The 13,332-nt window shown below is 38.3% G+C and overlaps 1 protein-coding gene across 1 annotated transcript in view; it reads left to right on the top strand.

The window, feature by feature from the left end:
• Window positions 1-3,506: 3,506 nt before the first annotated feature.
• LOC128742012 (T-box protein H15-like) overlaps window positions 3,507-13,332 on the top strand; it is a 102,707-nt gene continuing 92,881 nt past the window's right edge. The window contains exon 1 of the mRNA XM_053838183.1: window positions 3,507-3,726. Coding sequence (XP_053694158.1) covers window positions 3,507-3,726 — 220 coding nt within the window. The remainder of the gene's footprint in view (window positions 3,727-13,332) is intronic.

Raw genomic sequence — 13,332 nt, forward strand, 5'->3', positions numbered from 1 at the left:
CAACTTTCTTTATATTATTTCTCAACGACGCCGTTTCTGTCTTTGAAGTTGGAAAAAGTAGTATAAACTGATGATGAATCTAATTGACGGTGTAAAGGACAGGTTTATACTATATACGGGTCTACGTGATCTGCTTTGGCGAGACACAAATAGTTTTCCTCCGTACTCTTGTTGGCTCCGTACGCTCTTATTGGCTTGACATAACCCAGCAAATATTTTCGTACGTAGGGTATGTTGCTGCTTCGTCGTAATTGCCTATTCCCGTCGTATCCAACACAAATTATTAAAAATATCAGCGATTTTGATGACACACAATGCAAAACTAGTTATTCCCTAATATTTTAGTTAGTTGTCTATCATACGCAATCAATCAAAGTGAGCTGAGATCTATTTAAATGCTTTTTATCATTAAAGAAGTCCTACCAGCCAAATTTCCTACGTTTTTTCGTGCGACGAAGAAAACAATGTCGACTAATCGTGCTAATTTCCGTCATTCATAAATGAGAATAACTCACGCAAGGCATTGTCGTTATTCCACAGCCAGAAAAACTTGCCTGACCTGCAGAAATTTTGTAGAATAACGTTTGTCATGCCGTCCTACACAAATACATGCGCGTTAGCTTCGTAAACATTGTTGTGATTTTTAGTTCGGACGATGAAAAATTTTGTTGGACGGATTTTAAAACGGTACGACGAATTTTAGCAATAAAGTCAGTTGCGTAATTTCAATAATATGCTTTAATAGTCGCTTTTCAGTGATTTCAAAGTTCACGGATCGGAAGGTAAGTGTGTTTTAGTCAAATCAGTACAAGAACTTTTGGTGTATTCACTAAATCCATCCAGCAAATGATGAAAATTAGAATGGCTTTCCTTATTACGACGGGAATTAGCAAAAGACCCTATATCAAAGTAACAAATATGATATATGTACCGATATATATCTAGAAAAATCGCATTCGATGCACGAAACCAGCATATGCGTACTGTTTTGGAGGCGATATACGTATTGCAAATTATATGAAAACAATACTCATTCATTAGTATTTGCATACGATGAAATCCGACTCAACATGATTAGTTCCATAATGCAATACTATTCTGTGACGAAAATCGTATGTGGATCAGTTACTATCATTTTGTACGAATTGATGTAAACTAGGGTGCGCTTTATTAAACTTTATGTACGATTTCGAGATTGTTTAGCGATATTTAAGATGATTTTCACACATTATTATACAATTTGTGGTTTGCTAGGAAGAACGCGGACGCCGACGATACAAGACTTTTTTGCGACAAAAATGTTCGATGATGCCATGCGCCATGTGTCGTGAACGATTTCGTTTTCACGACTAGCTCAGTGGAATTAGATTAATTCCTGTCCCCTTCTCGAAGTTCTTGTAAAACGATTTGGATAAAATATTTGGACTGGTTAATCCACTTTTCCTAAGCCGCTGATGTTGGTTATTGTAGGCTAAGCAGACATCCCGGATTTTTCATTATAATCTCGGATTTGGAAGATTTATTTTGAATGACCAAACGTCCCGGAAAGTGTTCCGCATTGATTGAGCTCTATATCGTGCAATGTTGAAACCCTCAGAGAAATGCTCCGGATTATTTTCTGCAAATTTTGAAGAGATTTACAAGAAGTTTTTTGTTTACGAAGATTTGGTGAAACAAGCTTGGCTATCTTGGCAGTCTCTATAACTATCACAAGCTGATTCTTTCTTGAGAGCTACAGAAATTATTTTATCTCGTGGCAACAGAGCCCTTTCCACAGAAAGCAATTTTAGGGATTTAGCAATTCCTCTCATTACGAAGTATCAAACTACATCAAATAGACACGTAACGGCTAGCGAGCAAGCTGTAAATAGTACCCCAGAATGAATTACCTCGGTACTACCGTCACACATGGCTTCCTTCTAGCTCTAACGTAGTCCTGCGTCGTCATCATCCTCCTTATCGTCACTCCAAGTGTCGACGGCTATGCTCAGTCCCGCATGAAAATCCCCCTTCCTTAGACAATCTGCTTCTGATACAGTGCTAGGTTTCTCCCCGGTGACCGTGTCAGCGAGCTCGAAAGAGACCATTAGTTCCTGTCACAACGACGACGACGGCGACGGCGACTACGGTGATCAAACGGGAGTGAAAGAAAGAGAACGAACAATTGCGCGCACAAAAGCAACATAATTTTCTGTGGTTTTTCTTTTCCTGCTGTTCTTCGGTTGTCACCATCATCAGCACCGTCATTGACACCGTCGTCGTGGCTGGCGACGAAAACACGTTTGAGGTTTGCCAGCTGGGTTGAGCTCTTACTCACACATCGCTACGCTACGGTTGTTGGTGCACTGCACTTCGAGTGGGATGGGTTTATGCACGAGAACCGTATCCGTCGGTACTTCCAGTGAGTGCCGCGGGTGAGATGGCGAGCGCGCACGAGTCGTGAGCGCTCGAATGAGCAACGAATGAGTGCCCCAAAAGAGACACGAAAACAAAATGGTAGCGACCGGGTTCGGTGCTGAATTCCACCAACTGAGACGGGGTTCTCGTGAGATGCGCTACGATCGGTTTGCTGTTTTGTTTTGTGCGATTGTTCGTTCTGTTTACATGCGGACGTACGCACACATACGGATTCAGCGAGCAACTGGTTGCTGTTGAGGGGCGTGGCTTACGGCACAAACTGGTTCTTGTTTTGTATCGTATTGCTTCATTATCGCTGCATTCGCTTGAGGAGATCGTTGGGCTGGTGCTACGGCGGAGTCAACAAAACCGGCTCAGTGTTGCTTTGGTTCTCTGGTTTACTGCGTGTGTTATGTGAATGTTGTTGGCTTTGGCTGTGTTGGTTGATGTTGTTCTGTTCTGTCTGTTGTTCGCCGGAGAGGAGGGCTGTCGAACCAGTTGGAAGGAAGCTCGAGTGATAGTTGAAGTTCAGTTTCGAACTGTTCGCCTGAAGGCTCGTACATCGTATCGTGTCGTGTCGAAAGAGACTGAAGTATACAACGCACAGCGGGTAGGTTGTTTCTCAGCCTGTTCAAGTTTTCTCTGCCTGGTGGTACGCAAGTAGATAATAGTTTGCCGTCGTGCATTCGTGGTGGGTTGCAAGTGAGCGTAGAAAAAAAGCAAACATTGCGTGATCGGGTGCAGTTGTTTTTCACCGACCGTCGGTACTTGTGGAAAGACGAACCATTTGCATTGAATCGCTCGCAGTGACATGGTGAACTGTTCTCGGTGAAATTGAAGTAAATCGGTTGGTTGTCGCGAACCTACCGGACAACTGCGGTTAATTATATTTTTGGGTTGCCCATTTGCTGAGCGCCGCAGTGCTACGAAAAGTTATCAAAATTGAGAGAATAAAACGAAAACGTGAATCCTCTAGTGAGTTAAGTGGTAGCAGCAGTAGTAGCGGTAGCAGCAGTAGCAACAACAACAACAACAACAGCACCAATTCGGCAGCGCAGTTAGCGGCAGCAGCGGAAGTCCACCGGAAGCAGCTGGCTCAGCACGAAAGGATGCTGCTCGATACACAGAACAATAACAACAGTACCGGTGGTAGTGGGAACATGAGCGCCAGCAGCCGGAGTGTGGCCGCTTCGGCGGCAGCCCTGCAGGCAGCGGCCGCGGCCGCACTGACCGCCGCTAAGGGTGCGACGGATTTCTCAATTGCGGCAATCATGGCACTGCGGGAGGGCTCCGCAAGCCGGAGCCCTCTGGAAGCAGTTTTCGTAAGTGGCAAGTTTGTTTTCGATTTCCTATTACAAACCGCTAGCCTGTAAGGATTAGAGTTAAGAATGCAGGGAACAAGTTTTCCGCGTTACTACGGGAAATTGAGAGGTTCGAGGTATGTTACAGACGAGGAACTGGAATGAAGAGTTCCAGAGTTTCTGAAAGTTGTAAACACCGAATTTGTTTACTTAATTCCATATGTTCTCTTTCATATTTCGTTGCTGTTTAGGGCCACTACCTACATTAAGTGGCATTAAATTGGCATTAAAATTCCCAATCAATTCGATGTGAGTGTAACATACGACCTCTGTACGAATAAAAGTTATAACATTCCTTCTTTTTTGGCCCGATTTTGGAAACAGAAGTATTCGTTTTTGGCAGCACAAAATAATACAATAACAAAAATATATCTCAGTTTTCTCATACATGTTCTAAATGACGGGAAGATTATGCCCCAGTATACGCATAAAAAAAATTTGTGGTTCTAAAATGTTTCGGAAGGTAATATTTTAATTGCCTTGGGCCTACGTCTTACTATCAGTGTGTCAAAAATTTACTTGCATCGGGCGGACCGCTCCCGCCGGGCTTTTTAGATATAAAATGGCTATTCGTTGAAAAATCGTTAATTAATAATAATTGGTCAATTTATAACACATTTATATTCAATTTTCCATATCAAAAATGGGTCTCGATTTGGCACAGTTTCGATTTTGGCAACATACATTTGTTTCCAAACTCAAAATCCTGCTGTAATTCTTATGTATTGAAAAAAGAAGTATTGACCAATTCGAACTTAGTAGTTTTTGCAACCAATTTTTGAAAAATTGTAAATAGAATGGATCTAGTTAGAGTTCAGTAAAAATTACGATCAAAAATTGAGCACATAAGTCTTGTGCAAGGCTTGTCAAATCGATTTTTTGTGCCCCAAATTTTGCATTTTTTACGGTAACGATCATTCGATCAGTCGGTGAATATGAGAGAAAAAGCATGCTTATTTTGCCAAAATTTTGACTTAATTTTTAATTTTATAATCAGAACAACTATGTAGTTTGAACCAATTCAATCTCCATTCAACATTATGATCCATTTTCGCACAGTAGAGTTTTTACAAATCTCACTAGCAGAAAATTGATGAACAACAGCATTGAAAAATGAACGGTAGTTCATTTAAAACAAACACACTGCAGTGAATGATATTATAGTTTGGTAGAAATAAGGTGAATTGAATGAGTATGCGTGATATGTCAGAGTGAAACACTTCTATATAAATTCTGTTGGATTTTTCCGTTGGAGTTTGAATAATTAAATTTCATTGAATTGTTTATATGATTTCTTTTAAAGAAACCAATGTAACCACCTATTCTTTCCATGCACAAAAACATCCTTTCTTGCTTAAATAGAATTTTTATCTTTTCCATTGATATAAAAGTGAAATATGTAAAAGCTCTGTTTTCGTTTTTCTATATTTGATAAGGTACTTTTCGTAGTTCACGTGTTAGGAATTATATATTACCGCAAGCAAGTACCTCGCGTTACAGTGGAACCTTTTTTGTACGTGCAATTGTCTGGTGGAACCTCTTGATATAAGATTGATAAGCTCTCTAGCCGGATTCTACCAAGCCTGCGCCGAAAGGTTGGAAGGAAGCAATTTAAATTAGAATTAAATCAAAATTATGTTGAGTTTCAAAATTAAAATTAAAATCAAAATCAAATTGAAATAGTTCAGATTAAATAGTTGTAAGGTTATTTTATGTTTGTTTTTCTTTTCTCACCAAAAATGTGGTTGTTCGTCCAATTGTAGAAAGTAATAAGAAATAATTTTTACTCTACAAGTATTAGTCAAATAAATAAATAAATAAATAAAGTCTACTGCGCAGAATCAACGGTTCAGTAACCTTCAAGGTTCGATGCCGGTCTAACAAGCTAGTCGTCGTCCTATGTTCGAATCACGGCTGGTCGGTGCTGCTAGAGTCAGTAGGAACGTTGCACTAACTCTTTATTTATCCTATACTCTAATCCGGCTGTGAGGTCTGGGGATACAGAAGGGTAAAGTCTTAAAGACGTTTATTCTCAAGGCTTTTTTGCGCAGAATCAAACGAATTGCCATACAAACTACTTTTAAAAATCCGGGAGTTGGAACTTTTATAATAATTCATTTCGAAGTTGACTTTTTGAAAATTGTTTTATTAATTCACATTTTCATGCATAACTTTAATTGTTACTTTGTTTATCGATTCTTTGTGCTCGAACCCAAAGCTACTGTTCGAACATGCGATGTGTAAGCTATTTTAAGTTCTACAAATCAGCTTTCTTCAAATCAGCTCTGTATTTATAAAGTGTAAACCACTAGAAGCTTTTATTAAGCTGACAGCTTTTACTTTAAGGCTGTTAAAGGGTGTTACAGTGGTCTTACAAACTACTAGAATAGTTGGTCGGTGTTAAGTCAGACCGAACCAAGTCCCAAAACTCTGATTTCGAGAAAAACGCGTTCAAAGTTTACTGCTCTGTATGGTTTATACCTAACAATCGTTCGAAATCATCTCATAACTCTGGCTGTTTGCAACATTTATGGAGTAAAATGTAGCTTAGAAAATTCTTTATCGTTTGCTGTCATTAACTCGTTTTCTTAAATTTTGCGATTTGGTCCAGTCTGATTTAACACCGACCAGTTGATCCAATAGTTGTGGTAGCACCAATAGTTGCGCTACTATTCATTATTAATGCATATTTTCGTTGCTCAGGAGTATTGGTAGTTAAACTACAACATTTTTTTATATTGTTATTTTTAATGTGGTTTTAACCAATTGGTCATTCACCACTGCAACATTTAAATTTGAAGCATTAAGGTACACCGGGGCAAGTGGGACCTAAAAATGCATAGTTTGGGTTTATTCCACTGTGTTTTCTATACCTATGATAATTTAAAAATTCTTTTAGTACAGAAACTCTTCAGTGGTATCACTTGGAAGGATTAATTACGAAAAAGGCCTATCAATTTACATGAAATTAATCTGGAGGAGAATTTTCAAAATTATGGCGATAGGTCCCACTTGCCCCATTTACCGGGGTAAGTGGGACCTATATTCAAATTTGATTAAAAGCATGAAATAAGGCCATTGCAAATAATTTCAAAGTTTTTGTCACCCCCGCTTGGAAATTGGCTTGAAAAATCGGGGGGCAAAAAAATAATTTGTAGGGTGTGAGTTAATTTTTTTTTCATTAAATCAATTGTCTGTGGGGTCTACAGCCTGAAAAACTCGAAAAATGAGTGTACGAATTGAGTTCATTCTTCTAGCACGAAACAAAAATGGAAATTCGAACAACGAAATTTCCGAAAACCAGTCGAAAAAATTTTCTTTCGTTTTTGTCTTTTTTCGTAGATTTTTGCATGAAAAATAATAACGTATATTTATAGAATAGACGTTTAAACTTTAAATAAAAATGCCTGAAATCAATTTTTTTTGCATGATTAAAAAAATCTCTTTGTTTTTTTTCGTTCCTCCCCTTCAGTGGCCCAACACCGGAAGGACAAAAACTTTATAAAATATTTGTAATGGCCTAATAGTAAATTGTGTAAGTTAATATATAGCAATGTTAAAGCATTGCAAGAAGCAATCAAAAACAATATTTGCACGAAGGGTTCATTCAAAAATAGCGTTACAGATCGTGAGTAATTACGCTGTAAAGCAGTGATGGCCACATGTGGCCCTTCAAGATGATCCGTGTGGCCCGCGGACTGATCTGAAAGATGGAGGACTTATGAGAAAACTTCTTGATGACATAGGAGTCCCTGAGTTTAGTCGTAATGCCTCGTGCATGTTGTGAATCTGAAGGCTTTCCTGTTTAAATCTTGTGGCGATTCCTAGATAATGTTTTTTGCTGTCGCATATTTTGCATTTTGTTATGCACAAGAATGGTCAGAGATTATTGCGGCCCGCGGCATTCATGGACAATCTGATTTGGCCCGCACCATGCCTATGTCTGGGCACCACTGCTGTAAAGCATTATTGTAATGAAATATAGTTGAATACGTCGTTGTATCCAATTCTTGCGAGACGTAATTTAGGAACCTATTAAACCATTGTTTAATAGCTCGAAAATACGATTATGATCTGTTTGTTCTACCATGCCCAATTCGGTAGAGCTACTCATAAGAGACAGTTACGTTATAATAACCACAAAACTTTATTGTTTCAATTCCAGTTGCAGATTTGCTTAATTATATCAAATTTGACTTTCCAAATTCGATTAACATCGTTTGGGCGTAATCAAAATGTGACCAAACTGTTTGTTCCCTCACAAGCTGTGCATATGGGCTTCTTTTTTGGGCCCCTTGGTTTAGTCTTTTTCGGTTTTATTTTTAAGCTTTACTGGCATAAATATTATGTAATTGAACTGAAAATGTTCGATAGTTCATCTAAATAAATGTATTAAGACAGGAAGTTTTGTGCTGAAACACTTTATTTTTAATAGGTCCCACTTGCCCCGGGTGCTTTAAAGTGCCGACCTTATTTCGAGCCATTTTTTTTAATGCCGTTTGTCAAATTAGGTTTCTCAAACTAGTTTTCGGGTGTAATTTGTTAATACGCTCATTATGTTTACCTACTGCCAGAAAAACATGTACTTTTACGTAAAGCCTGTGGCCAAAATATCATTTATAGAAAGGTGCGTCAAACTTACAACGCAAATTGAAAATAACGCTCAAATTTAAAGTCCAATTTTGATGTTTGGAATGCCTGTTATAAATAAGCTATAATTTTAATACATGCGTTTGAGTTGTATCTTTCATTTCTAGAAAGGTTCGGTTGTAGAAAATGAGATTGAAGAGAGTTACGAGCTCCGTTCACACTTACCCCGTATTCCCACTTGCCCCGGTGTACCTTATTTGCTAAAATGCCGATTTTTTTAAATCTAACATTACTGTAGGCGCAGCTGAAAGACGCTCATTTCTATAGTTGCGCCACAGACAAACAGACATAACTCTTATAAGAAAAATCACCAAAAATTATCGTACCTCACATTTTGCCTGAACACTAGCACCACCTATGATCGACATTCCCAAATATCAAATAGCAACATGGGTATGGAAGTAGCAAGTATTTTTTATGGGGAATTCCACTTCTTTCGTCAAAAAGCGTCACTTTGACCAAAACGGAGACATTCCCAACTAAACCCAAATTTGAAATGACGGTTTAATCGGTACGAAGAATGGAAAATGAGTGTTATGTCTGTTTGTCGGTGGTTGCGCTATAATGCTTTTTCACCTAGCAACCTAGCAATGTATACTCAACTCGTATACTCAAAGCGTTGGACAAGAACAACGAAAAAACTATTTTTTGTACTCACAAACTTGAACTTCTTTTGATTGTACTTTCAGTAAAAATAGTCATTAGCTTTTAATAATAATAATTTCAATACAGGTCGGACTCGATTATATAGAGACGTCAAAAATTTTTCACTGGATATAGGGTTTATTTCTAATTCCCGTCGTAGTAAGTAAAGCAATTCCAATTTTCATCATTTGTTGGATGGATTTAATGAATACTCCAAAAGTTCTTGTGCTGATTTGACTAAAACACATTTACCTTCCGATCCGTGTACTTTGAAATCACTGAAAAGCGATTATTAAAGCACATTATTGAAATTACGCAACTGACTTTATTTCTTAAATTCGTCGTACCGTTTTAAAATTCGTCCATCAAAATTTTTCATCGTCCGAACTACAAATCCCAACAATATTTACGAAGCTAACTCGCATGCATTTGTGAAGGACGGCATGACAAATGTTATTCTGCAAAATTTCTGCAGGTCAGGCAAGTTTTCCTGGCTGTAGAATAACGACAATGCCTTGCGTGAGTTATTTTCATTTATAAATGACGGAAATTAAAACGATTAGTCGTCATTTTCTTCTTCGTCGCACGAAAAAACGTAGGAAATTTGGCTGGTAGGACTTCTTTATTGAAAAAAAGCATTTAAAAAGATCTCGGCTCACTTGGATTGATCGCGTATGATAGACAACAAACTTAAATATTAGGAAATAACTAGTTTTGCATTGTGTGCCATAAAAATGCTGATATTTTTAATAATTTGTGTTGGATAGGACGGGAATAGGCAATTACGACGATGCAGCAATATACCCTGCGTATTTCGCCTACGGCTTGCAGGCTTCATTCTACTAAGACGATCCAAAAACTTCAATTATTCAGTCTGTCTTGAACACACTTTTCATATTGCCAATTTAAAACAAACATCATATGTGGCTCTGCAGCTTCAGATGCGAAGGTCGTCTACGGACGATCTTACCCATTAAAGGGTTAAGCAGTTTAAGCGGATCACTGGTTGTTTTACTATAATATAAGCGATGGGCCGACTAAGTGTGGGATAACCTTCATGTTAACTTTAATTCTTTAAGCTGTAACCAATGAAAATGACTATTATTCAGCAAATTACCTGTTTTTTACATCAAAAATTGAGACGCTGGAACTAATTTTAATCAGTCCGAACGCATTTAGATAGCCAACGTGCTTTCTTAAGCGATTCTGAATTTTACTGATGTATTGCAAACTTATCACAAGTTATCACTGTTATAAGCTTGTGACCATTACGTCAAATGCTGCAAACGTTCACATGTCTTCAACAATATGTCATGTGAAAATTGAGTACTTTTAGAAATGCTGTAATCAGTGGGCAAAGTAGCGAGGTGGCGGTTCTCTTCAGTAGCTGAAAAAATGCAAGTTTTTTGAAAACTATTTTTAATTGATCATATTTCTTGTCGAAAACACAATAAATTGTGTTTGTCTAAACTACATCGATGGTTTAGAATCTATGATTAAGTATTCCAGATGATGTTCTTAACAAAAGATTCTGAAAATATGTAATTGTAAACATAATCAATAGTGGAATTTGATCGTGAAAAAAATTCTTTCATTTGACTTGATTAAATTGCTGTTCTTGATTAAACCCCGATTTAATTTAGTTGGCTCCTAAGGATTCTCCTGATCGGACATTCATGTTGATATTTCATGTGTAAAATTGAAAAACCTTATACCTCGATTTTTCGGAGAAAATATAAATAATTGAACAGATTATCGTGTGCAGTCATACTGATGGTGAATTAAAAGTTTCTTAAGCCAGAAGCAAACTAACTAAGCTTCATAAAAATTGTGCGTGGGGATTACAAGTACCTAAGGTACAAAAATTCTAATTGAAATATTATCAAATAATAAGTAGTCTTTTTCTAATTCCGGTCGTAATAAGTAAAGCCAGTCTAATTTTCATCATTTGCTGGATAATTTAATGAATACTTCAAAAGTTCTAGTGCTGATTTGACTAAAACACACTTACTTTCCGATCCGTGAACTTTGAAATCACTGAAAAGCAACTATTAAGCGATTATTAAAGCACATTATTGAAATTACGCAACTGACTTTATTTCTAAAATTCGTAGTACCGTTTTAAAATCCGTCCATCAAAATTTTTCATCATCCGAACTAAAAATCACAACAATGTTTACGAAGCTAACGCGCATGTATTTGTGTAGGACGGCATGACAAACGTTATTCTACAAAATTTCTGCAGGTCAGGCAAGTTTTTCTGGCTGTAGAATAACGACAATGCCTTACGTGAGTTATTTTCATTTATGAATGACGGAAATTAAAACGATTAGTCGACATTGTCTTCTTCGTCGTACGAAAAAACGTAGGAAATTTGGCTGGTAGGACTTCTTCAATGATAAAAAGCATTTGAATAGATCTCAGCTCACTTTGATTGATCGCGTACGATAGACAACTAACTAAAATATTAGGAAATAACTAGTTTTGCATTGTGTGTCCTAAAAATGCTTATATTTTTAATAATTTGTGTTGGATAGAACGGGAATAGGCAATTACGACGATGTAGTAACATACCCTAAGTTGATAAAATTAAAGAAAACAAAATTTTTTTGAGCAGTGGGAGAGCTCTACACAGGTCCTTTATATTGGAATTATTGTATTCAGAATGATCGATTTTTCTAAAATACAAGCAAACACACTATAAAAGCTGTGAAAATACATACAGAACTGAATATCTGAATCGGTTTTTGATCAAAATCGATGATCAAGACTGGTACATTCTCAGTACTAACGTCTCGATTAGTTTTACAAAACACACCATCATGGCTGCATTTTGTCGAGTTTCAAAACACTCACAACTCGAGTGCTGACTCGAGGACAGCTCGCTCACAGTTAGAACATATTCCGCCGATTTTCCTTCCCATAAAAGGGCATAAAAACCTGTCACACTGAAACCGCCACCGGGAAAACATCGGTAATAATCATTTGATTATTACAGAGCGGCCTAACAAGCTGCCTAGCATAGGATCGGATCGGATCGGATGGTTTGCTGGTTGACTCACCGCACTGGTCGCCGCAAGCCAGCCACCAATATGTGTGGTGGCATTCACGTAATTCAATAATAGCATACCTGGGTATTGAACCAAATCACCCCCAGAGAGAGTATTACTAGAATCAGCCTGATGCCTTCGGCTACTAAATTACAAGTGGACTAAATTAATCCAGTCGACAAACATAGACAAACACCGGGTGTAAAACCGGCAGCCAAGCTACTAGGCCCCGCCGTCTAGAAGGTTGATTAAGACAGAAATTGTGAAGAAAATTGTGCCCCTGTGTAACCACTACTGCCGCTCGGATAGGATACTTCAACAGTAGGTAAACACCGACGACGGCGACGCCAACAACAACGGTTACGTTGCATAACAGCATAAGTGCACTTATGGACAGGACAAGCAAGCACGGGTAAGGTGTGCAGCACGTCGCGCGACTGGCCAGCCTGCCGAGGACATTACAGTTACTTATGCCTTTAATGGTGGTGATAATCTATATTAAATGAATTTATACAGTTTGATAGCGGGGCTCACGACAAAGTGACATACGTGCCCAGGAAGCTAGGACGGTGGACGGCGGACGGTGGCGACGGGATTAACACCCGGATTGTGCTGCTGGCTGGAAGGCTCGACTGACTTTGGACGTCGGAATTTACGCGAGCTCGCGCAAATGTTAATCAGGGTGCAGCACATGAAAGGAGAAGGAAAAAAACTGTAAATTTTAGCTAAATCATCTCAACACCCGACGCGCAGTGCGAGCTGCCGGTGGCGGTGGTCGGCCAGTCGGCTTGCGGGAAGACAGCAAAACGGGCGGAAGAGGGAACTTCGTGTGTACACTAATCAGCAAACAATACGACATTCCACGGTTTCGGTGGCACGCCCACCAATGTGGAGGAAATAGATAAGCTGCTAATTAAGAACGACGAATGTTTGAAGCAAGGGGAAATACAGATGGGTCGGGTTCGCTCAAAAATTGCGGTATAGTTTTGCTGTTGAAGTTTCAACTTTACATTAGAACAATGGCTGATCTTTCAAACGATAATAGTTTTGAAACAAGAGATGTTTTGGGGTTTTTTATATTTAACTATATAAGGAAATATGCTAAATTAGACTGTACTTGAAAAAAAAAAGTTTGACAGATAAAACTGCTTGTGATTTTTTTTTGTCTGTCCGATTTTCTCCGAGTACTACTTTATGGTTACGTTTTTACAACAACCAGGTACCTCTTC

This window comes from Sabethes cyaneus, chromosome 3, assembly GCF_943734655.1.
Source record: "Sabethes cyaneus chromosome 3, idSabCyanKW18_F2, whole genome shotgun sequence".
In the NCBI taxonomy this organism is placed as follows: domain Eukaryota; kingdom Metazoa; phylum Arthropoda; class Insecta; order Diptera; family Culicidae; genus Sabethes; species Sabethes cyaneus.